Source organism: Mycetomoellerius zeteki, unplaced genomic scaffold (genome assembly GCF_001594055.1).
Source record: "Mycetomoellerius zeteki isolate Tzet28-1 unplaced genomic scaffold, Tzet1.0 scaffold35, whole genome shotgun sequence".
Lineage (NCBI taxonomy): Eukaryota > Metazoa > Arthropoda > Insecta > Hymenoptera > Formicidae > Mycetomoellerius > Mycetomoellerius zeteki.
In genome coordinates, this window is record NW_017257338.1 from 939,180 (window position 1) to 965,365 (window position 26,186).

The 26,186-nt window shown below is 31.4% G+C and overlaps 1 protein-coding gene across 1 annotated transcript; it reads right to left on the reverse strand.

Moving 5' to 3' along the window:
• On the reverse strand, positions 1–26,013 carry Iml1 (GATOR complex protein Iml1). The gene is given in 25 exon segments (XM_018452725.1): positions 1–198; positions 454–767; positions 856–1,024; positions 1,109–1,269; positions 1,491–1,715; positions 1,771–1,879; positions 2,246–2,453; positions 2,566–2,676; positions 4,848–4,921; positions 6,788–6,883; positions 11,569–11,769; positions 11,869–12,043; positions 12,460–12,665; positions 12,745–12,962; positions 19,151–19,159; positions 21,992–22,021; positions 22,024–22,137; positions 22,512–22,685; positions 23,315–23,533; positions 23,620–23,843; positions 24,106–24,389; positions 24,478–24,674; positions 24,793–25,264; positions 25,338–25,463; positions 25,553–26,013. Coding segments are annotated over 25 exon segments (4,665 nt in total). The 5' UTR covers positions 25,904–26,013.
• Between the last annotated feature and the right edge of the window lie 173 nt (positions 26,014–26,186).

Consider the following 26,186-nt stretch of genomic DNA (forward strand, 5'->3'; position numbering starts at 1 on the left):
CTATTTTGCTTTTGTACAAGTTTTTTCTTTTAACTCCCAACAAGTTTCCCAAAATTCTTTAAGTCTGTTGTCTCCATTAGAACAAAAGTGTCGAAAATCCTGTATGATTTTCTTCTGGAAAAATTCATCGCCTGCCGAAAGAGATAACGACTTCCACTTACGGCTGACCATATGATTCCAAGACCATAAAAAGCCCATCTAAAATTAATAACAATTATAATTTTTATTAGACAATTTGATTGCTAGATTTTTTGTACATCTCATGTTAAGTGTTTTAAAAAAATATGCTGTTGAAAAAGAATGTAATATAAGTCTGAAGCCTATTTGATTAATTTTCTTCATATTTCATTCAGAAAGAATATATTATTAAATTTAATTCTTATTACACCAATAATTATTAATTTATGAAGGTTTAAATAATCATTCAAGAGAGTATACGATAAAATTCCTTACTTTCCTATCTGTGCTATGGTCATCCTTTTTTCCACCAACATGTCTGGTAATGTACGCTTCATGCGGACTAGACTGATCCGGATGAACCGGATATCTTTTCTGTCCTATATTTCGCCGCACGACATTGGTAGCTGTTCGCGGTCGCGGCCGAGTATTCGTGGTGGATGGCACTAATATAAATGCATTGCCAGTAATGTGAACGTACTGACGATCATTTTCGGTATTCTCGACTAAGCACGACATGAAGCCAAATCTCTGCAAAATTGCTTCTTGGAACAAAAATAGCCTTTGCGCATAGGTATCTTCTCGGAATTCTGCAAATTTATATTTATTAGCTTCATCAAATAAAACAATTTTTTTTAAATAAGACTGATAATAAAATCAAATTAGTTTGGAACAAACCTTCAAAGAGGTGCCGCTTATTTGTCATTAAGCATTCCGTATCAAGTGGTATGAAAATAGGTCCTCTGAGAGGATCGCTCTTCAAAGTATATGGTAGCGCCAACAAATCGCTGGGAATTGGTACCATCTGTATCCCGCACATTTGAGCTTTGCGTTGCCAAACGAATATCTTATAGTCAGATATTGATTATTAGTATCGATTCTCATATTCTAATAAAAAAAATTGTAAAAAGGGAGACAAATTAATATTTACCAGATCGGCCACTATACTGCCTGATGATGCTACCCATTGTACTACGAGTTCGTAAGAATTATCTACTTTATAAATAGACTGATATCTTAAATGACCCCATTCGATCCTGTCACTTTTATTATTGATATCAATATCCAAATGAGTGTGTTTATACAATGGCACTGAAAGAAAATAAATTATACAAGTAATTCGTTTGATATACGGAATGTCCCAAAAAGGTCGGGACACCGACCTGAATATTTTGCAAAATATAAGTTTTACAGAAAAGTGTTTCAGACAAAAGTTGTGACAGCCTGTACACCTATACTTCATTGATCGAATCTTTGACAATCATTTTACAAATATTTTCTTATATGATATATATGATTTAAATTAGTGTTACCTGTCCAATTTCTATCATCCATTGATTCAGTTAAATCGATATCATCTCTCAGAAAAGATGGAACATTGGATTCGTCAATAGTGTCACAGCTAGGAATTGTGGATACTGTGGACACTGTTGTCGAAGATGTTGGCTCACACCATCCTTTCGGTGGTCTCATCTCTATTTCTACCCATTCATTCTCGAAACTTTGTAAATTCCCGAGCGGAGCGGAATAGTCTGCGGCTATTATAAAAAATACAATTAAATTGCGAATCGTTGAAAATTCGATCGCATTTACCTTTTTGATTTTCTTTATCCTGCACGATGTGATACAAATAAAATCCGAGGATAAAGGGTTGTAAGAAGTCACCGGATGCATGACATATCAATTTGTCTTGAATCATTCCCTGCACAAAAAAGATAAATTATTTTTATACATAATTTTATTTATAACGAAACTTTGAATAAAATGTATAATTAAAACTTCTCTTTTTTGTTTAAATGCAATAAAATATGCAAAATTTTTTACAAAAGTAATGTTTTTGTTTTACGTATTATTACTTACGTAATTTATATTTCAAATAAATTTCAGAATTTATATTTCAATTATCTCTGTTACAATGTTTTATAATTATGCAAAGATATGTAGAGATATGCAATGTAAACAATGTGCGCAATATATTATTATATGTGTGCAAATTGAGACTAAGTATTATAATATCAAATTCAAATTGTAAACTGCATCAGATAATAAAATTCTTCTAAATTTTTACCTTCATGATATTAATACCATGTTCAATTTCCATGCCCCCTTCCACATGGTTGTTTAACCATTGGATTGCATCAGCGCTAACAAATGTTTGGCTAGGGAGCGAGGGATGTTGTGTTAAGAAACCAACACCAGTCTGAGGATGTTTCATGGCTTCCAAAATTTCCACGTTTGTCGCATTACTTTTTATCTTGGTTAGCTCTTGGTTTGCACTGTAAATAGTTAGAATTATTCTGTATACAAATATAAGTATCCAAACGTAAATTAACGCATATTACCGTTCTACCGTTAAATCAAGTATCAAAGCAAATAATATCCTTGTACCTGTCGTCATTAGCATCAAAATGATCCTGCTGTTGTTGTTCAAGTGATAACGGCAAAACAGCTTCACTGGCAGGTGATACACGTCCTCTGTCCATTACTTTGGAACCAGATCTGAATCACGTATGCAAATAGAGAACGTTTATTAAGTTATTGTACTTGTGCGTAGAAAAAAAATGCAGACTACGAAGCGATTTATATGTTAACACTATCTAAAACAAGCAAAAATGTTTTATTTTATTTTGTTATTAAATCAGATAAAAAAAATCCTTACAGAAACAATTCTCACGCTTTTTTATTACAAACTAATGTTATTTAAGTCAGATTCGTTAAAATCTTATGAATTTTTGTCAAATCTCAAGAACGAGAGATATATGAAATACCGCTATTTTACTGAATATTTTTTTTAAATCTAGTAGTAAATTTAAATTTTACATCTCTACAAAAAATAGACATAGAAAGAAAATTTCTTTTTTGATAGGCCGTTGTTTTTCGCAACTCTATCCTTTTTTGCAATAATTCTCAATGATATAGATATATTATATATTGAATAATAATATTCTTACTACATACCAATTATCTAAAGATTAAGCGTGCTAATTTTATTTGCGTTCGTTAGTCAAAAGTAAGTTAACTAAAAGTTAGTTTATCACAATGATTTTTTATTTGTGTACAGTATTATATATGGCTGACTGCGTATATGTATAGTATGTGTATAGTATGTGAAATTAAAAGAATACTCGATATGAGTTTAAGATTAAAGCCTGTACATTTACGTATTATAAAATAAAATCCGTATGTGTTTAATGTTCAATACAAATAGTTTCGTATTCTTAATTTGAATTGCAAAAGGAATAAAAGAGTGAGACCAACCTGTTTGGCACGTGGCGAGGAGTGTCGAGGCACGTGCGGGCAGCCGCAGCGGTATTCACTACATGCCTCTCCTGTACAGAGGAGCAACAACCCCGTCACTCCCTCACTCACTACCAAAATGTTCTAAATGGTCACATAGAGCATACATACAAATGCTGTTAAATTTAAGCTTTTACATCTCATTTATCCTCAGTACGTTGTGTATGTATGCTTTCTGAACCAGGCATTAATCAGACAAACAGAAAAAGATGAAAGAAGCTGAAAGGTACAAAAACTATGTAGGGGATCTATTTAAACTCTCTCGCTTTCTTCCTAATGCGTCGCACCTGCTCCATATCGAATAACATCAAGAGGATATTAATCAAAGTGTCGCGGCGGTTGTTACCAAAGCCCAAGGTGAACAAAAGTGCGGGACAAGAATAATTTGTAATACATGTGTGGTACGCAAAGAATACTTTATAAAAATCACGCAAAATAAAAAAAGACATGCACGATAATAGTGCGGTCGAAAACGTTGTACGCAATATTTGTCAGATGTACCAGTGCATCCTTTTTTTAATTGTGCTTCTGAATTTAGCAAGAGTATGGAGCAATCACCGAAAGCGTTAAACTGAAAAGAAATTGATTTAATATACGGAATATCTACCCATACACATTATAAAACAATGTCAAATTCTAATAAAGCATCAAAGAATAGCTTAGTGATCATGTTATTATGTTCATGCTTCATATTATCATCGTGCATTTCAGAATTAAACGTCTCCACTAAAAAAAATCACGTCACACAGTTGCATGATGAAATTATGTAATTAAAACGTGTAAATTGAAAAGTCACATGATATGTTCTTTTTTCTTCTATTTCTATTATTAAATTCTTTAAAATTCGATAACTATAAAATCACATGACGGATAAAATTATTTCTATTATAATATTATGTGATTTTTCGAATTACATCATTTAAAAAAAATCACATACTGATTTAGAACAATCTATTACATGATTTACATGTTATAATTACATGATATTTCATCATGTAACGTTGACATGATTTTTTTCAGTAGGGATTACTCTTTGATTCTCCACCTTCATTCAAATCAAATGTACTCTTGTACTGAAGTTACTACAAGTAAATTCTACTTAACATCAAATGCACACTGAAAATATGTAACATTGGTAAAATAATATATGTTTCGCAAAATCAATAAGCCAGTTAAACATAATGTGATGCAAAAGTATCTCGCTCCAGCGGATACTCGTACATGATAAACCAAGCAAGAATGAAAATTATTGACACACCAATTTGGAATAGTCCACTGAAAAAAAAGAACAAAAGAGGAATCCGCAAAACTATGCAGTTAAAGATTGGCGCAAAGCAACAATGCTGAAATCATCAAGTTAAACGTATTCAAACCTTGGTCTCGGTTTCTCTGGCAGACGGTTGCTCCCAAGTCGCTCCCTGAAAGGAGAGCTGCCAACTAGATTGGTCTGGAAAGTATGATGATATGTAAGGGTAATTGTGAATGATAATGATCAAGCTGATGATGTCGTGAACATGTATGTATAACTAAAATGCGACGTTCAACATTAAAAAGTGTCGCTCTTGTACAAGACATTAAATCGTGTATGTGTATACATATACATTATACATATACAGATACATACAGAGTGGTCCATTTTAATCCATTCAGTCAATATCTCAAAATCCTTAAGTTTAAAGCAAAACTGTTTCAGATAAAAATTACTCAATTACCAGAGGGAAAGATGGTGATTTTGATTAATTTTGAAAAGATGTCCTTAAGATCAGGTCAAAGTTACCAAAATTTCTTATATGTAATATAGTTTTTTTTTACATAACATAATTCTTCTAATTATTCTGCATATAAAAGTATTAAGCTTTTTAAAATGGAATTATATTATTTTTTTACATAGTATGATTCTTTTAATTATTCTGCAAATAAAAGTATTAAAATAGATGTAAAAAAAAATCAATAGTTTATGAGCTATGTTATATTTTATTCTGGTACATTTTGGTATAAAATGTTAAATATCTTGTAAACTATTAACTTTTTGATTATCGTACTTTAATACTTTTATGAACAGAATAATGAAACGAGCAGATGATTAAATAAGCAACTACATTTTCATTACGCTAATTGGTTTTATGGCATCAAGGAGGAAAAAAGTTGGTGACCTCTTAAGTGACCTTGATAAGATGTCCTTAAAGATCAAGGTTATTTTTAAAATTTTTTAAATAGAACCTCCCATTTTTTACCTTCTTAAGGGTCAAAGTCAAGGTCACTCGGAGGTCATTTGGGGCTGGCTGTGTAAAGGGAAAGTTTTACTTTGTGTTTTATTAAGTATTTTCCAAGTTATGAGACTTCAAAGTTATAGTATCATCGACATTTGCATTATACAAGGTATTCGATTGATGGCTAAAATCTTTTGAATATTGTTCAGAATCATTACCTTGACATCATATATCAAAATTAAGACTAATAAAAAAATAATATTGTTATAGTGTTTTGAAAAGATCTTGAAATGAGCTACAAGAATATGTAATAAAAAATAAGGGGTTCCATTAAAAAAATTTTAAGTAATCTTGACCTGACCTTAAAAATATCTTCTCAAGGCCAACTAAGATCACCAACTTCTTTCCCCCTTGAAGCTATAAAACTTTTTGTATGAAACGTTTTTATCTTAAAGATTTTGAGAAAACCGACTGGATAAATTAAAATGGGACGCACTGTATATAAAACGAGAGAAAAGTGTAAATCAAATACATCGTAACATCTGACGCATAACGGATAAGCTCGCTAAAAATCATAGATGCACATTCAATGCAAAAATATATCAAGCACGATTACAGTTATCGTGAGATTATATTGTCTTGTGTAAGCTGGCTTGATCATTCCAGGTAACACGTATCAAAGAAGCGATTCTATCGAGAAATTCGTATACATCTAGCCTTAAAAAATAAGATAAAATTGCACCAGCTGAAACCATTCCACATCCAAGTAAAAAGAGATTTTTCAATTATAAGTTTCAAAAAAAGACGACAAAATGTTATATATTAATTTTTCGTAATAGTTTGTTCTTCGTTTTCTGAATGATCTCGAAATCTTCTTTTTACTGTTCTGCAAAATTATTTTTTCTGTTGCAACTTTAGTTCATCCATAATATTCTATAAAATGACATATTTAATATACAAGTTCATAGATAATTAAAGGAGAGCTCTCCAAGAAATTTTCTCTTATTATATCCCGCGCGCAATTAACTAGTCGAAAGCTCGTATGAACGAGAATCTCAACAATTGGACTCAGTGTATCGAGGCTACAGGAGGGAAGGATGTACCTGGTTAGTGAGGAATATCAGGCTCGTGCTGTGCCTGCGTCTGGTCAAATGAGAGGCAGGATCTCTTGGAGGGACACCACCTAGAGCTGTGGGGCTCTGAAACATATCATGCTGAAAACCCCTCCCCATACAAACATTCCAGCTACAAGTCTCTACTTACCGCATACCTATACGTAACACCGCATTTATAAATTTATTTGTAAGCAGAGACCAATTGTGATTTCGTAATCATTATTTTAATCTGCTATCAACGCGTACGTATCATAAATACTTTGATATGTATTTCGGAACGATCGTATATGTAGTATAGGTATAAGAGTATAAGTATTATATCGTTAAGTAGTAAATTAATACTGCTGAGAATGTTGCTATTGTACATGTTAGGCCGATGCTAACGCAAAGTGTCAAAACAAGTTTTGTAAAAAGCCGTGCATTTCTTTTAGTAATTTCTAAATAATGATATATTCTAGGGTTTTTTATTTATTCTCTTCAGCATGTTGTACAGCAATGTTTTATCTACATATAATTAAATTAAGTTTTGTCAGAAACCATTATTTTGCTAATAAGATAATATTTTATGCTACAATAAGTATGCTCTCATAAACTGCGTAATTCAAAAGTTAATAAGGTATAAATAATTAACAAAAGCATTAAAATAAGTCTGCGCAAATCAATAAAATATGAGCATGCAACATTCAAATGTAATATAGAGGAGATATTTCAGAAAATATAATTTTTATATATTATTTTCCCGTATATATACAGAGTGTCTCAATAACTATTACCGCCTTAAATATCTTCGAATCTATAAGGTTCAGAGGAAAATTTGTATAATAAAAATTTTGTAATAAATTGCACGATACAAAGGGGGCTATCATATAACGGTAATAATTTTTGTCCAGATGGAGGCGCTTCGGAGATTTTAAGACCAACATCGTTTTTTTAGCTGGAACTATAATATATGATTTTTTTTTACGTAATATAATTCCTCTAATTATTCTGCATATTAGAGTATTTAGTTAGAGATATAAAAAAAACTAAGTTTTGAGATCTTCCTCAGTGTGTCCTATTGTTCATGCAACCGAGCGTGATAACTTCTCTCATATACTTGTGGTGTGCACGCTGATTGTACACACTCATATGGGACCTACATTTAATGTCGATTCCGAACGATGAAATTTTGTTAAAGAAGTGCTCTTGGCAAGGATACTCTCGGTAGGTTGCCATTTCCTTCCGAGACGAGACATGAGCGTATAAAAATATTTTGGTTCTACCGGAAATCGAACCAGAGATCTCTAGTATAGCAGACCAATGCAGTAGATAGCACCGAGCTGTCTTATTGATAGAGCACATAATGTCAACCAATAGTAGAGCTTAATCCAACCCAGGTTGATGCAAAGACGGTCGAGCTGAAAACGCTACTAGTATATTGTAGACTCATTCATTTTGTAAGGTGAAGATTTAATACAAATATCAGAAAAATAAGAGAGCTTTTTTCTTTAATATACTTTTAGATCATTAAAATAGATGATTTCGTCATTAATATAAATATTTATCATTCATTTTATTATTTCAATTTAAAAAATGACTTTTTCTTAGAAGTCAAAATCCCTTTTTAAGAGTTTTCATTTTAATCCGAAATAAAGCGTGTTACAAAAGTTTCATCAAAATTGGAGGTAGTCGGTTTTAGAAAGTTTATCCGAAAATATTTAAAGTGGTAACATATTGAGACGCCCTGCACGCACACACGTGTATATAAATTAGAAAAAAAATCTGTCATCAAGAATTGTTTTATATTCTGTGTTATGGGTAACTCTCGAAAAATTGGAATTATTTGATAGTGATTTTGTCTACACACTTTTTCTTTGAGATGTATTAATAATTAATTGACTTAAAATGTTACATAGAACATATTATGTTAGTTTTGTCACAAAAGCAGCCAAACAAATGATAATATAATGATAATATATATGGCATGACGATATGGTAAATGATGAGGGTGCTTCAGGGCCCTCTTAGCAACTTCAAGATGCAATGACATTTTTATTAAGAAATTATTGTTGCTTCTATAAGGAATCTATTTGTATAACCATCATAGCCTCGACATTTTCATCTTCGAATGTTCCAGAGAATCCGTTCTTAAAAGGACGGGCGTGGGTTTTGGGACATCCTGTATAATTATAATATAATAATATAATATTATATATGTCTCTATACAGGGTGATTCAGATCACCCGCAAGAGAAGGCATGTACATACAGACATTTTCTTCTCACAAAAAAGTGAGAAGAAAGTCCTTTGTTTCTTTCCTTTCCATGAAATAAAAAATTCTGATTGGTTGAATTTCTTATGCCTTATGTATTATACATACAGCAGTCTGTGCTCCCCATTATAAGCGAGGATGTAAAGAGTGAGATTTTACATAGGTTCACAATTTTCCCATAACTCGAGAACCGATTAAATATCTCAGAAACTATGAGACACCTAAATATGAAAGCAAAGTTGCTCAGGATCATAAGCAACAACATATATCAAGGTCGAAGTCATTCGAGTTTTTATCCTCCATGACTAAATTTTCTTATTGAAATTACACATTTTAACCGTAAATCTTTTAAAAACTATAAGAGACCATCACCTAATTGTTAAAGCAAAGTTTCTTACGATCAAGACTTTGACAACATATGTCAAAGTCAAGATCAACTGAGCTGTATACGTTTTTATAAAGAATTACCTCATTTTCTATGATGAAAATAGAATACAATTTAACGTATTTAACTGTATTTAAAAGTGTGAGACGGAAAAATTCCAATTTTATGAAAATCACTCTTATATACATAAAATAGCTTTATATATTTTTTATTTTTTAAATATTAAAATAAAGAAAATAGAACATATCTCCTCAACAGCATAATTTACAACAAAACTATCAAGTAACTTTAAATAAATATTATGTAGAATGGAATAATTGTAGTTAAAATATTTATAAATATAATGGACGTCCCAAAAAGATTTATATCAGTATCATATGTTTAAGTTTACATAATAACAAAGAGAGATCTGATAATTTATACTGATAAGGAGAACATCAAGATGAGCAGTCTCCTTTTTAGCTGAATTGTGTGTGTGTGTGTGTGTACGCGCGCGCATGTATTCAGCCCTTCAATTAAAGCGGGGAGCAAACAGACTCTTGCGTAACGCATAATTCATAAAAAAATAAACCAATCAAAGCCCTTCATTTCCCCTTTCTTTCCATAAAATAAAAGATTCTGATTGGTTGATTTTCTTATGCGTTATGTAATGGCCATTCTACAATAAGCCATAAAACTAAATTTAGTCATTAAATAAATTAGTCATAAGACAGAAGTCAAAAGCTGGAAATTGACGACTGTGATTGGTCAATTTTCAGCTTCTAACTTCTGATTTATAACTAATGGCTATTGTAGAATGATCGTAAGAGTCTGTGCTTCTCGCTTAATTTGTGTCATAGGCTTTCTACAATAAGCTGTTACTTAAATCTTAAGTAATAAAAAATTAACCAATCTCACAGTCGAATGTAAGAAGAATAATCAATTATGATTGGTCAATTTCTTATAACATATTCCTGACTTGAAAATAAAACAAAAATCCTAATACCAAAATGTCGAGGTTATAATAGTTTTTAAATTAATAGCGGTTAAAGTTAACTAATCACAGAGCTGACATTTCGCGCGCTCAGGGACAGTACATCACACAAGTGGATGTACGTACGCCTATGTTTACCCGATGTGAGATTGAAATAAGAACGTATACAATAATGTTGAAATGCTTCACTAATCATGTTTAAACATAGAAAATAATTACATATGCAACGTACATAAAAATATTACAGGATATTAAAAATAATAAATATGTATAACGAATTATTTTAAATATGTATAACGAATTAATTTAAAAAACTATTATAAACTCGACATTTTGGTATTAGGATTTTTGTCCTATTTTTAAATCAGGAATATGTTATTAAAATTTCGGTCACGAATTGTGAAACACCCTGTATATAATAAGCAGGAAATGGAAGTTACTTTTTAAAAGTAATAAGTTACTATTACTAGTTATTGATTTTTAAAAGTAACTCATTACAGTTACCGTTACTTGAGAAAATAACTTTTCCATTACTTTTTTAAAATCGATGACCACCAATCGCAGCGGAATGCCTAGGGGCTTTCTAATCTCAAGCGCTATGAATGGTTTGTGTCCAATCGAACCGAGTCCAATCGTGTACAAAGTAACGTATAAAAGTAACTATAAAATTCGTTACCGTTACCAAAATTACAGTTATCAAAAAAAAGTAATACAGTTACCAGTAAAGTTATCTAAACAAGCAACTTCTAACTGTAACTTCGTTACAAATAATGAGTTACTTCCATTCCCTGATAATAAGGAATGTGTTATACATACATGTAGGAATGTATTATACATATATATATATATATATATATACACGCACGCACGTTCACGCACCCGCACCCACATCCACACACACAGATGTATATATAATTCAGTGAAATCGAAGACTGCTTATCTTAATATTCCCCTTGTAAGATTGGAAATTTTTAATAAATGGACAATATTTTTTTAGTATAAAGTTTTGTTACTACAATGCAACTACTTTTCGGAACGTCTTCTATTATTTGTCAAATTAATAATTATATATTATATATATATTTAAAGTAAATAATAATTTGGGAATCGTTAATTTATCTTTATAAATATATAACAAATGCAAAGAGAGGGAAAACTTACCCAGTTTTTATTAGGATTTGGTCGTCGTATTTTGTTCAGCCAGCCCTCGATAAAGCGCAAAAAACCGTCCATCAATGATGCTTGTTCAGCATTACTAAGCGTAGTGTATATATCGCATCTTGGAGAACCTTCTAAAATTTTACGAGTCGCAGGATTATTATATGGTAATAGAAATACTCGAAACCTCCAATATTTGAGAGCCTGAAAGAAAACATATTTAAGATCCTAAAATAAAATGAAACATCTAAGTTAGTATTTTCTTAATAATACAAGAAACCAGACTTTTGGAAATCGACTCACTTCCACTAAAGCAAAATCAGTATGACCTCGTGTGCAAATATAATGGTCCAGATAATTCCAGTTATAGGTCTCAAGTTTTTCTGTAGTGAAAGATACCCGCGAGACTTCATACGTATCATGATGCGGAGCATGAAATCGATATTGATAGTGAATATTAAAGGGTGGATAAGGATGCCTGCAAATATAATTATTGCTAATATTTGTTTTATGTTAGAATTTGTGTGTTGGGTAATGTGTTTCATTGGAAAAACGCTAATTATAATAAAATTTACTTACATGTTTTTTTACGTATTAAATACAAGTTTTATATCTTATTTTCAATGTATTAATCCATTAGAAAGTTTTTGAAAAAATTAAAAAAAATTTTATATGCAAAGAAATAAAATAAACTGTATACATATAATTTAATTAAATTATAAAATGATATTAAATGATAATTGAAGTTTCGGCAAAATTGATTTTGAAACGTACGGTTGAAAAATTAAAAATTAAGTACATAAAGAGATGTACTAACAATAAATTTCAATGCAATTAATTAGTTGGCAAACAATTTCAATATCAAATTATAAATTATAATTGTATAATATTTACCGTGGACGGTATCTTGTAACTGTTATAGAATTATCGAATAGTGATATTTTATGAAAAATTCTTCCAATACTAAGTAAATATTCCTCTTTAGGCTCGGATTCGGTCTGTCTGCCACGCATTACTGTACTAATCGCTGGAACGGTATTGCTACCAGCGGCGTTACTTTGATTCTTGTTAAGTGATGGTAAAATAATTAGCTGGAAACCCTTAATATAATACGATATTCGTGATTATTCCAAAACACACACAGATATAATTACATAAAACTAAGTGCTTTATTTATACTTGGGCTAAACGCTGTGAGACCAATTCTTTAAATACTTCGACAGTTGTGAGCGGTTTCTTATATATTGCTCGTTGTTGAGCAAAATCAGCGTTAACATCATCTGGAAGAAGATTGTAGTCCGACACAACATAATCGTTTTGTAAACTCCGTTTATCTGGGAAGTAATCAGTAGTGATGGGCAGGCACGCGGGAATTGTCAAAGATTTCCAGTCGACCCCTATTTCGAATAAGAGTTTAAAGTAATTGAAGCAATTAAAAACATCGTTCTATGTATATACAAGAAGAAATAGATAAATTGTAATTTTAAAACCATAATTTTATTCAAGAACACTTTTTTCTAACTTCAACATTCTCTTGCTTCTATTTTCATTTGATATCTATTTCTTCCTTATGTAGTCACAAAGAGTAGATGCTCGATAAGATATCATTTGTTGAAAATAAATAGAAGTTATAAAAATCGAAAAAAATTATTTTATATTTTTATAATGATCATTATTTTATTTTAATCTCGATTGTAAAATAGTCCTTATAAGAAAATGCAACTTTAATGACTGAGAAATATTAGGTTATCGAGAAAATCTACTGCATTGCCGATTCAATGTCCCTTTACCAGTACAAATAATATTTAGTCTGTCTTTCAACAGAAACTGCTGATACATAGTCTTCATGACACAGAATGTTCTATAGTACGTATATTAATAGTAGCATAACGTTTTTCAAAAAATTAGTTACATTTTTAGTAGAAATTTAAGTTTATTTTGAAAAAAAATTATATTATGATTTATATATAATTTGTTTAAATATAGGAATTTTGTGTTCAAAAATTCTTTGAAATATTCTATACACTCAGTTCAATTTTCATCATATTGAATATGTTCCATACTAATTTTGGTAATTGTTTAGATTAGGGGATCCCTCTCCCCCGATGACCTTGACGTTAACATATATTGTCAAGGTCATGACCCTGAATAACCTCCAACAGATTTTGGCTGTTGCTCGTTATTCGTTGAAAAGTTATTAACAATGATCTTGATAACATATGTCAAGATCATCGAGAGGAGAATCCCTTAGTCTAAATAACTACCATAAATTTAATTACATTAAATAAAGGCACTCTACTGTATACGCGTTCATGTTTTGTGAACACTATAACTTATACATGATAAAGATTAAAAGTCTTCTTTTTCTAAATGCATGCTGTTTGACAATTATTAGTCATAATGTGCTTAATAACAAATAATTTATACTGATATATCAATTTTGATTATTAAGTCATGTGTATGACACTATATATATATATGTGTGTATGTGTGTATATATATGTATATATAGTACATACAGGGTGTACATACAGATTATTTAGGACTATTTTCATGTGCAGATAGGCTACGTTAGCCAAAGACACTTATCGTATAGGTCGCGGACTAAACGCACGGTGTAAACGTAGCCATTGATACAGCGGACTAAACTGAATCAAAAAGTCCTCTACAACTTTTCAATTTTTACAATAATTAACGAGTTATTATTAAAAATCACCGTATTAGCTCGGCCAATCGTCGAATGCAAGTGCACGGCGAGATGTAGCCGTTCAGGTTACTAAAATCGAAGTTGCTAAAAGCACGTGGAATTGTTAATTAACTCGTTGACTATTGCGAAAATTGAAAAGTTGTAAAGGATTTTTCGATTCAGTTTACCCCGGTAAAAAAAGTTGATAGAGAACGATAGAAAAATGTTTTTGTCTTGAATATGGAATCTGGTTCGTGAATTAACTAATTTGAATCAGATCCTATACGAATCTTATACAAATCTTATGAAATCCGATAAAATACGATAAGATTCATATCCGATTAATCGTAATGTTCGCGAGGTCAACAATAGAAAATGATATAAACTTATTATAGAAAACGATACAAATTGATAGAAATTCTATCTTAATCGTTCTCTATCAATTTTTTTACCAGTAGTCCGCTCTATCTGCGTATAAGAATAGTTCCAAATATTTTGTACATATACAGAGTGGCCCCAAACGTTTCACAACCAGACTTCAAGATTTTATAGGAAATTTAATTTTGAACAAAAAGTTTCCTATAAACATGAATCGAAAAATACTTTCTTAAAAAGTTATCGCTCAAAAACCTTTGCGTGAAATAACGATTATTTTATATAAATTTTTAAGTATCAGGGAATATATGCGCTTTTTAACAAAAAGTATCAAAACGAGAGTTGTAACGAATTAAATTATCTTTCAAATGAGATCAAAATGATTGTAGTACGTTCCATAGATTTCGAGATAATCAGTTTCAAATGTACAAAATGCTTTTTTTTATTATACTATCAGCAAAACCTTTTTAAAGATATTCTTATTTATGCTTACTCTTCATATTTATGTAGAATAAAACAAAGAGTAGAAGGTAAAAAGAAAATTAATTTTTCGGAAAAAATCAGAGTATCTTTAAAAAAACCTTATCATTGATAGCCAAAAAAACATTCTTTATTTACATTTGAAACTGATTATCTTAAACCTATTGAACGCACTGCAATCATTTTGGTCTCATTTGAAAGATAATTTAATTCTCTATAACTTTTTCGTTTCAATATTTTTTGTTAAAAAACGCATACATTCCCTGATTTGTAAAAATGTATAAAATAATTGTGATTTCAGAGATTTTTGGACGATAACTTTTAAGGAAGCATTTTTCAACCCATGTTTATAGAAAAAACGTTTTATTCAAAATTAAATTTCTTCTATAAAATCTCGAAGTTTGACTAAAACGTTTGAGGCCACCCTGTATATCAATTTATATACACAGGCTGTCCGGTAATGACCGCATAATGTCTCATGAACAGATAGAGCGGACTAAATTGAGTCAAAAAGTCCTGTACCATTTTGCGCAATAATTAACAAAATATTAATTTTTAAAAATCGCTGAATAGCACGGCCTTGGCAACGCACGAGCAGCGAAAAAAAGCATCTCACCGTGCTGGGCAGTCATCGCACTTCGCGCTTGTATCTGGTAGACTGGACGGATATTTACTCGGTCATCTTTAGAAATTATATCTCTTTAACTATTGCAAAAATTGTAAAATGGTAGATAACTTTTTTACTCAATTTAGTCCGCTCTACCTACTTACGAGAGATTATGATCATCACCGCGCTGTATATGCAGGGTAAGTCTGATAAAAAGTCCACTACATTTTTTCCAAAAACGGTTAGAGATAAGGGGCAGACACCTATTATAAAAATTGTAATAAAAGTAAGACATACTTTGATGACCTTCAATAACCTTAAATGTTCTTGGTTTTTTTACTACCAATAAAAAGGAATTTTTTTTAATAGGATGGGCTATTTTTTAATCATTCTATTGATAATATTCAATCAGCTGAATATCTTTGTATTAGAGTGTTTCTTCGAAAACTCAACTATAGTTTCGAAGAAATACTTTAATACAAAAATATTCAATTGATTGAGTAGTATCAATAGAATGACTAAAAAATACCTCTTCCTATTAAAAAGAAATCTTTTTTATTAACAGTAAAAAAACGGAGAACATTTAAGGATACTTAAGATCATCAAAGTATGTCCCCCTACTTATCCTACAATTTTGATAATAGGTGTCTTCCCCTTAAGTTTGTTCTTTTTAACTAAAGTTCTTGCACAATTTATCTTTCTTCCTTTTCTCTCCACATTGGAGAGAAAAAAATAAAAGGTGAACCGTGCAAAAAGTTCAGCTAAAAAGAACAAGCCTCTTATCTCTAATCGTTTTTGGAAAAAAAAACGTGATGAACTATTTATCAGATTCACCTTGTATATATATTTCAGGCAATTAATAAATCTAAAATAGATACACAATATCTTTTTTTATACTTCAGTGCAATAAAGTTACTCGATTAGATCTACAGAAAAGAGAGAATATAATGTAATAAGCATCTTTAAACAACTACGTATCGTAGATATGTCTTAATAAATAAATATGAAAACCGAGACTAATAACACATTTTGTCAGTGAGAGGAGACACATAAAACAGTATTAAAAAAATTAATAATGCAAAAAAATATAAGCTTTACGTGAGGTAACATACAATTGACGAAAACAGCAAAAGAGCAAATTGTGAAATGCTCAGCAAAAAACAAGGAGCGACCTATGCAATAGATGAAAGCTGCTTATAGCGAAGACATTAAGCTTCAGTGTAAAAAAAACAGATTAAAAATGATCAAGAGAAAGAATATGTATTTTATATAGGATGTTCCGTAACAATGTTTACCAAAGAAAAACGCGAGATCGGATAGACGTCTATTAAACGTCGGAGGCATCTACATCTAAAATAAGGCCTAAAAGTATTAATTTTAGACCATGTGATTTTATATTATGTTTTTATTATTGTATTATATTAGGCATGCGCAAAAACCTAATATTCACACAATAGTAGATCTTTGTTTATGAGATACTCTTTTGAACTGCAAGCAAAACCGCGGTATTTAGAAAATTAGCGTCCAAGGGTTTATCTGAAAAACCTTCTCACCCTCCCTAGTAAATAAATATACTAGTAAATAAATATACGCGCGTGAAATATGTAACCTCCGTCGATCAACGTCAAAACCCTGTCAAATTAACGTCAAATTTATGACTACATCGCTTCGACGTTGCTCGACGTCTTATGTAATTATACGTACGATTACATAAGACATCTAGTACATATGTCTATTAGACATCTTGTAGATAGTCGTCTATTAAATCCGTCTATTAATCTAAAAAATGGCATTTCAACGTCTATCTAGATGCGTCTATAGACATATTTTAAACAGTCGAATAGACGTTTAATAGACGTCTATCCGATCTCGCGTTTCTTCCTGGGTAATGTTAGATTCCTGAGAACATCTTAAAACAAAAAGTTTAATATCAAAATGTCGAGACTAGAGTAATTTTTTAATTATTAGTTTTTTAAGAGAGTTACCGAATTATATCGTCTAGAATTTGCGCGTTCGTATGCGGCACAAAGCAAAATGCTAAAGGCGAAAGCTAGTTTATCATCCCTCTTATTAACATCGATATAAGGATTATACATGCGAATATACGATTGTTTTATTGCTATTCACATGGCGTATAATATTAATATTTTTAGATCTTATTTTAGATGTAGACGACTCCGATGTCTAATAGACGTCTATCCGATCTCGCGTTTCTCCCTGAGAAGATAGTCGTAACAAAAGTCATAGTCGTAGATCAACGTACAATGTTTTGAGCTTGTTCTACAATAGGGTCGCAAGTCGTAAGCCGTAAGAAATTAATCAATTGTAGTCGATTATTTTTTTCGTATTTAACTGTATATAAAATTGGCTAATTTCTTACAACTTACGATTTGCAATCTTATTATAGAACAGGCATTGGTCAATCTACAACTATGACTTACGTTCTACGACTCATTGTCAGTTACGATTATCTTTCTGCTTAGGCCCTTTCCCGTCTACATTGGGCGATATAATTCTCGTGCATAGACAAGCGCATGAATTGCCTCACCTGAGATGCGTTCCATTTTACGCATGAGGCGCATGAATCACAAAATGATATATTATGCGACATGATATATCATTTTATTCTTGTTGTTCACCGAATATTAAAGAAAGATCATGCGCATCATACGTGAAACGAAACACACTCCATGCCTCACCACGAGAGCTGAGGCAATCTATATGCTATCCTAAGGAGATGCTGGAGTGACCAAATTATTGACACTACAGTCGTATAAAAATTTCCGAATTGATTGAACGGAATAAAAAATTCTTTTACAGGATATTAAAATAGACGCAAAATTAGGAAATGGTGCAGTGAACTTTGTACTAAAATCGAAAAAAAAATTAAAACTTACTTAACTTCTTTTCGATATTAATATAAAGCCCACTGCACCTCCTAACTTTGCGTCTATTTTAATCCTGTAAAAGGATTTTTTTATTCCGTTCAATCAATTCGGAGATTTTTATACGACTGTAATGTCAATAATTTGATCACTCTAGCATCCCCAGAACTCTGCGGGCCGTATAGGCACCACGCGCATATGATGAGCGAGTTCTAGTCGGCAAAGTGGCTAGGTCTGCTTGTCGAGCAATTAAACATGATTTGGATTCACAGAAGAACCAATAATGCTTATTCGCTCGGCAAGCTTGCCAAGCCACTTTGCTGGCTTGAATTTGCCCAATTTGTGCATGGAGTGAAGCGTAACGACTTCTATGCTCTCTATATGCATCATGCATGAAACAGAACGCAGCCATAGAACAATTATGATGTAGAAATGGTGAAGAATTGTGAAGAACTATTTAATAGACGCTTCTACTTCGGGCTAATTTTCCTAATATAAATAAATAAATATATACCATAACCGGATCAATCTCTAATAATGTATGGCGCTAACCTATGATTGCTGTAAAACAGCATAAGTGACATCATACACGTTGTACATCACACGTATCAATGCGTCCAGCGTTGCATCCCAATTAGACGTACCATAGCATGGAAATAAACAACATTATTCATATCGATGATTGATGATCTTGTAAAATAAATATTGGATATTTTCAAGAATGAAAATATTTCTTTCTTTGTAAAAATTTTTCGCAGATGTATGAAATATGTATATACTTGGATGTAATCATCCAACAATATAGAAATGCGATTCTATGAAAACAGAGCGTAACTGCAAGATTGTATGTTAAGCGAAGCTATTATAAAAATGAAAACACTACATTTCTTTTACTCATATGAAATATATACAAAATTATAAATAAATGAAAAAGGAAACAAACTGGAAAACTATGAAGATATAACTTATTATTAAAATATATTACAACAAACATTTTGTATTATATAATACATATCGAATTTTATGAATGCAATAAATGATGATGTCATCTATATTGTGATAATATTTGCTTTTAAGATGTTTCCAAGTATTTTCATTCTTTCATAAATGTTATCAATTGTAATAATTTATTAAGTTTTTTTATGCTTATATTTGATATCAGACATGTAATTGCAGTAAATTTAATTTTTCACTATTGTATTATCTATAAACAAGAACAAATCTGTAGTAGTTTTCAACAAAACAATGTGTCCCAACTATTGTCTCTGTCTTTGCCGACTATATTATGTTTAAAAATAATGCGGTTTGCATTTATATCCCTGATAGCAAAGCTTGTGGAGACAGATTTTGAGCAGAACCTGCTATCAATTTTTGATTGCAGAAAGGCAACAAATTGTACACTTAATGAAAAAATATTTGATTATAGTGTTTTGGAAAGCGCTCGAGATAAGCTATAAGAATATACAATGTAAAACAGGGTATTTGGAAAAATCAACGTGACCTTCACATGACTTTCAAATGATTATTCAAGGTCAAACCAATGATATCATCTTATGTACATCTCGAAACCGTACAACTTTTGTCTGAGACAATTTTTTTTAAATGCTCTGTTTCCGAGATAAAAGAGGTGTACAGGTGGTCTCAGACACCCGGTATATATATATATAATTATATATAATTATATGTAACCACTTATATACATGTACGCAAAATTTCTTATAAGAAACCAGATCGATTTAAATGAAAATGAGATCTTGCTTGGTTTTTGCTGCCAATCTGCTGTTAGGTAATGTCAGCAGGTTTTGCTCGGTTTTTACTCGCAATTTGCTGTCAGATTATGTCAGCAGACTCTGCTCGGTTTTTGTCAATAATCTGCTGGCAAAACATGTCAGGCTTTGTCGACAAATCCATAGCCAAATGCGCTATGGCACTGGACACAGATAGCTATGGTTTTGTAATTAAAACCTGGGTACCCCCCCCCCCATCATAGAATAAAGTCGGAATGGATTCCGATCGGAATTATTCCGTTTTCCCCAGAAAACACAATAGAAATCTAGGGAATAATTGAATAATTCCAATAGGAATCCATTCCGACTTTGTTCCATGATAGGTACCCTGATCGAGTTTGCTGCTAATTTGCGCGCAAATTGCTAATATTTTGCTATCAGGGATGTAAATATTAAATTTATTGGTAAATATGCCGAATAGGGGAGACCTCTGATGACCTTGACATATATTGTCAAGGTCATGATCCTGAATGACTTCCACCAGGTTTTAGCCATTGCTTATTATTCGTTAAAAAGTTATTAACAAAAAAGATCATCAATAAAACCTAACTTTTGGACACAACTGTGCTCCGATGAAACAAATTCCCTGTTTTAACAACGCAAAATATTTTCTTATATAATTTTTTATATAACTCTGGTAAGGGGGACGTGGGGTAGCAGTTGCTTCACATGGAAGTCTTTAAGTGCGCATTTAAGCAGGAGGGGAGATGGGGTGAGAGTCGCTTCGCGTGAAAAGTTGTAAAATAGATTTTAAAGCAAAAAATTTATGTTTTATATAGTAGAAAAGAAACATTTTTCAAACTTCTTTTGTTAATAACTTTTTAATGAATGACGAACGACGGTTAAAACCTGGTGGAGGTCACTCAGAGTTCATGACCTTGACAACATATGTCAAGGTCATCGAAGCTGTCTCCCCTATTTGGCATATTAGCCAATTTATTATATAAAATATAAAGGAAAAATAATTTTAATTATTTAATGCTTAATTTTAATTATTTGATGCTTAATTTTAATTATTTGATGCTTAATTTTAATTATTTAATGCTTTAATTTACAGCCAAAACCACAGGACTAATTCTGCTTATTTTATATCGCGCGTGATATTTATATTGTTTATATAAAAAACTCTGAGTAAAATATTATATATGATTAAAAAGCACAATACAAGTAAAAAGCGTTATGTATAACTTATGGATATTGGATACCGGAATTACATGTTATATGTAATGTAAATTGAATAACAACTTGTTATTCAATTGAATATTTTTAAATATTGTTCAGGATCATTCAAGAATTCTCTCTTTTAGACTGTAAGCTTATTAATGATCACACTAAGTCGATAACTTTGTTGCATTCTTTAAAGCCTACAATGTATTGTATTCTAGAATATTAAACATTATAATACATATATCCATGTCTTATTTAAATGACTTTATGTTAGATTAATATTTGACCTAATAATTTAATATACTCGTATAATGATAGAAACGATATATCAAGTAAAAGTTTGGACACATAATAATAAAACATTTCTAATATCTCTATCATTTCCTGTAAAATGTATAAGTATAAATTCAAAGAATTATCAAAAATACTAAAATCAAACCTGTTGTTAGAGCAGGCGTCCATTCCTGCAACCAGTAGCACCCCACAAGAGAGTAAGACTTTTATTTGCCATAGCTGAAGGATTCGCAGCTTTATCTCCATTAGCAACTGTAGGGAGATTGAGTCGCGGTGACTTTCCTTTTGTGTCTGTAAGAATATGAAATTTATTTATTATTGCCCATATTTATAGTTAGGCTATATATTTAAGGCTTCCTTAAATTTATCTTTAGACATTCAGTAACCAATAAAATAATTCGTAGAGTATCTGAAGATAAATTTAAGAAAGCCTTAAATATAAGATCTGACTATGAATACAGACATATATCTCTTATATTTATATATCTTAAAGCTTTGTTTCCATGCATGCGTTGCCGTGCATTATAATCTGCGTCAAACGTGCACGATCATGTTTTCATGCGCGTTTCATTGGTGAAACGCGTGAAGACACGCGTTTGTCGTGCGCACAACGCACAGAAACGCGTGCATAGAAACCAACGATAAGAATAATATTAAATACTAACAATCTTGAAATCCTATTTGAGATGCTGATCTTGAAATCTGATTTGAATTATTCGCCCCAACTTCCATCGGAGATCCGCTTATGGTCGATGATATAGTCTCACTTTGTGACTCCAAATGTGACTGCATTGGAACAGCTTGATAATGATGTTGCTGTATTAGAACTCCTGTAGGTCCTATATATACATACACACATATATTGTATATATATATATATATAATTGTGTAAATGTACATATTGTTCAAAATGTTGGCATCTTGCAACAATGCAAGCATTGTATCTACTATAGACAGCCAAAGACTAATCTGGTGATATTTCGTGCACTACAGTCATGATTCGGTCCCTCAATATTATTGCTTTCGTGTATGACTTCAGCAATAATGCTTCAGACTTCAGAGGCAGTGCAAGAGTATGTGCGCCGATTTTCAGACAGAAGAGTGCCAGATCAACGAATCGTTACATTGACCAGATTAGTGTTTGGCTACAACACGAGCTGTCCATACAAGATGTAATGCATGCATTGTTGTAAGAGGTCAACATTTTGAACAATATCTAGATCAAGTAATTTATGACAACATGAATAAATAAGAGTAAATGAATAAATAATAAATAAATACAAAAATGAAAACTACGTTTTGTCTTCTTTTTTGCGATTTTCTCCAAAACGAAGCGAAAACGAACATACTTTTAAAAGACTTTTTCTTAGTTTATCGATCCTCTACACGCTTCCGAAATTTGGTCATTTAAATTCGGGACACCCTGCATATTGTGAAACGAATAATAATAGTATAAAACAAATAATACCTTTCGGAAATATATGAGTCCATCGTCGTCTGTTGCTGGTAAGTTTAATGGTAACATGTGATGGATCAAAAGGATTGATTAATGCTCTACCAGGCCTAAGTATATTCGTTGGCTGAGAAATTGAGTTTGTCGGACTACCAGCACTACCAACAACAGGTCTAAAAGGCGGAGATATTTCAGAGTCAGTTAAATCGTTTTTAACTGGTGTTCTGGATACATCTGCAATTATTGCAACTATTTAATAAATATATATATATATATCTTAGTAATATAAAAATTATTATACTGAACATTTATGTGCTTACCAGTTCTATCCTCATTAGATTCAATATTATCATCAGTTTTATGCGGTATTGTTATTGCTGCACTTCGTAATGCAAGAATTGGCGGTGAATGTGTTTCAGGTGGTGGATGATGTATATCAGGATCCGACATTTTACGTTTCAAGAGCTTTAATAGATAGCCATTATTATGAGTTTCAAGACACACTACGCTTGTCTTTTTCCTTCTCGTATTTAATCTTTGTACGCTAAAATGATTGAAAGAAATAACAATGAAATGTATGTAAAATTCAATAAAATAACAATAAATGATTAGATTTATCTATTTTATATAGACGTGCGCGCGCGCACACAGAATTTTATCATAATTTATATTTCTATATGACATTGTCAAAAAGGAAAAAAAAAGAGAAAATATTATTTTATCATATTGAAAACAAATATTTCGAATTTATTAAGCTAGATATATGAGCATGTGATGCTGAACAATAATGTATTTGGTCTATTTACCTTGAAGTATGAACTGTGGGTAATTGAAACACTTGTGCATCATAAGCATCATAATCGAATAATGTATTATGCAAACATTCTCTTGGATCTTCTTGCAGAAGTCTAGTTTTACAATGTAATTTGTCATTATCTGTCAGATGTTTCGATATCTTTTGTGGCAATTTTATTCGTGGTATAAATGTGGAATAGGGAATCTTTTTATTCGTGGAATAAAAACTAAGATTTATCCAGTGAGGCATGCTATAATCGTCTGGTGCATTTATAGAAGAATCTTTATTATGAAACTAGAATCAAATATTGCATATATATATATATATAAATAAATTATACACACACACATATATCTTTTTTTTATATTTATACTTATAGCACCTTTAATAATGGAACTGCATGAAGTGGTTGTTCCCCAACACACACTAAATCACTTCCTACACCGTTATCAATGATTCTTTGCTTTGTCACATTTGTCAGCTCTCTGTCAACTTCAAAGACTCCAACTCCAGGTGTAATGACTACAGATAACTGACCAGTCCTGTCAAAACTGCGATCCAAGTAGTGTTTTTCAAAAACTGTAAAGATATGGATAGATAGAGATACAGAATATCATAAATATAAGATACAAAATAGATAAATAAATTACAATGTTAGTCAAAAAATTACAGTATATTTTTTACTCTTAATACTTACCATTCAGAGACATATTTAACACTTCCAGAAAATTGCCCTGTGCAGCAGTAGAATTTACTGCCTTAGGCATATTAATATCTGGTTTTTGGTGATACTCCAAAACAATTTTTTGATAATCAGTAAACAGTTTACGCAACTGTACTAAGATATTACTCCAGTCTTCAAACCTTTCATTTTGTACTGCAACTCTATAAAAATCTTCATAAAATCTTCCTCTGTAATCATGTTGCAAACACTCTCTCATATGATTCGGAAATTCCTCCAAACTGGTTGCATTATAAAAAGTTCTTGAGAACAGTACTATGGTAACCTCATGATTGCTGCCATTTCTTTTCCATTTTTGAAACAAATCCGCTAAGAATCCATTAACCGCTTTCTCAAAGTAAAGATCTCCGTGTATATCAAAATCCCACATTTCAGTACTCATTTGAATAAACAGGTACACCATACTTGTAGAAGATCGAAATACTACCTGCAAATCAGATTTCCTTTTGTAATAAAAATAAAGGGGCAATATTAATAAAATACCACAATTTCCTACAAACTTTAGTATCATCGGTTATAACGCCGCAAGCAACACGATCACCTTGTGACCACATTTCGTATACCTGACAACGTATACTACCACCACAAAACTCTATCTTCTTATTAATATATACGCAAGTGTTTACCTAAAAAGAACACAAGCTTATGTACATATTGCTTCAAAATACAGAAGAAACAATTACAAATATAAATGTAAAATAAAGGAATATAGTACCAAACTATTTTTCAAACGCCACATCTCACTACGTCCCATATACTGATCTTTAAAAGTTAACTCTATAGAATCTAGAGCTACATCATCCGGATTTACTATATTCATGTATACATCAGCAAACGTTCGCAGTTGAAACATCGACGCTACGTTATTTTCCACGCTGATGGTTTCGCGACCCTGAAGGTCTTCCTTGAAGGAAGTAACTTGTAACAGCAAGCGACTGAACTCATCTTCGGGATGATAAATTTCGACGACATCGCCGGTTTTTATGCCAGGATAATCCTTCGGATTGATGATCAAATCTTCTCCACTGAAATTCTTCTGATGCACTATTAACTTAAAAAGCTTCATACTTCATCCGACATTCTAATCTGTGGCATTAAGTAACGCACCGTTCGTACATAATAAAATATAAATATAATAATTAATAGAGGAATTTGCTAATTTAATTTCGCAAAGACATTTCCTTTTCCCTTACTACTTATATTGTTTTTTTTTTAATTTACATTACACATACACTTATATGACTACAGTACAGTGTTGCCAATTCTGAATTTCAAAATTCCACTAGATTCTTTACCAAAAAAAAAAACTCCAGAAATATAGGTGCCTTTTCATGCAGCACGCTGCGGCA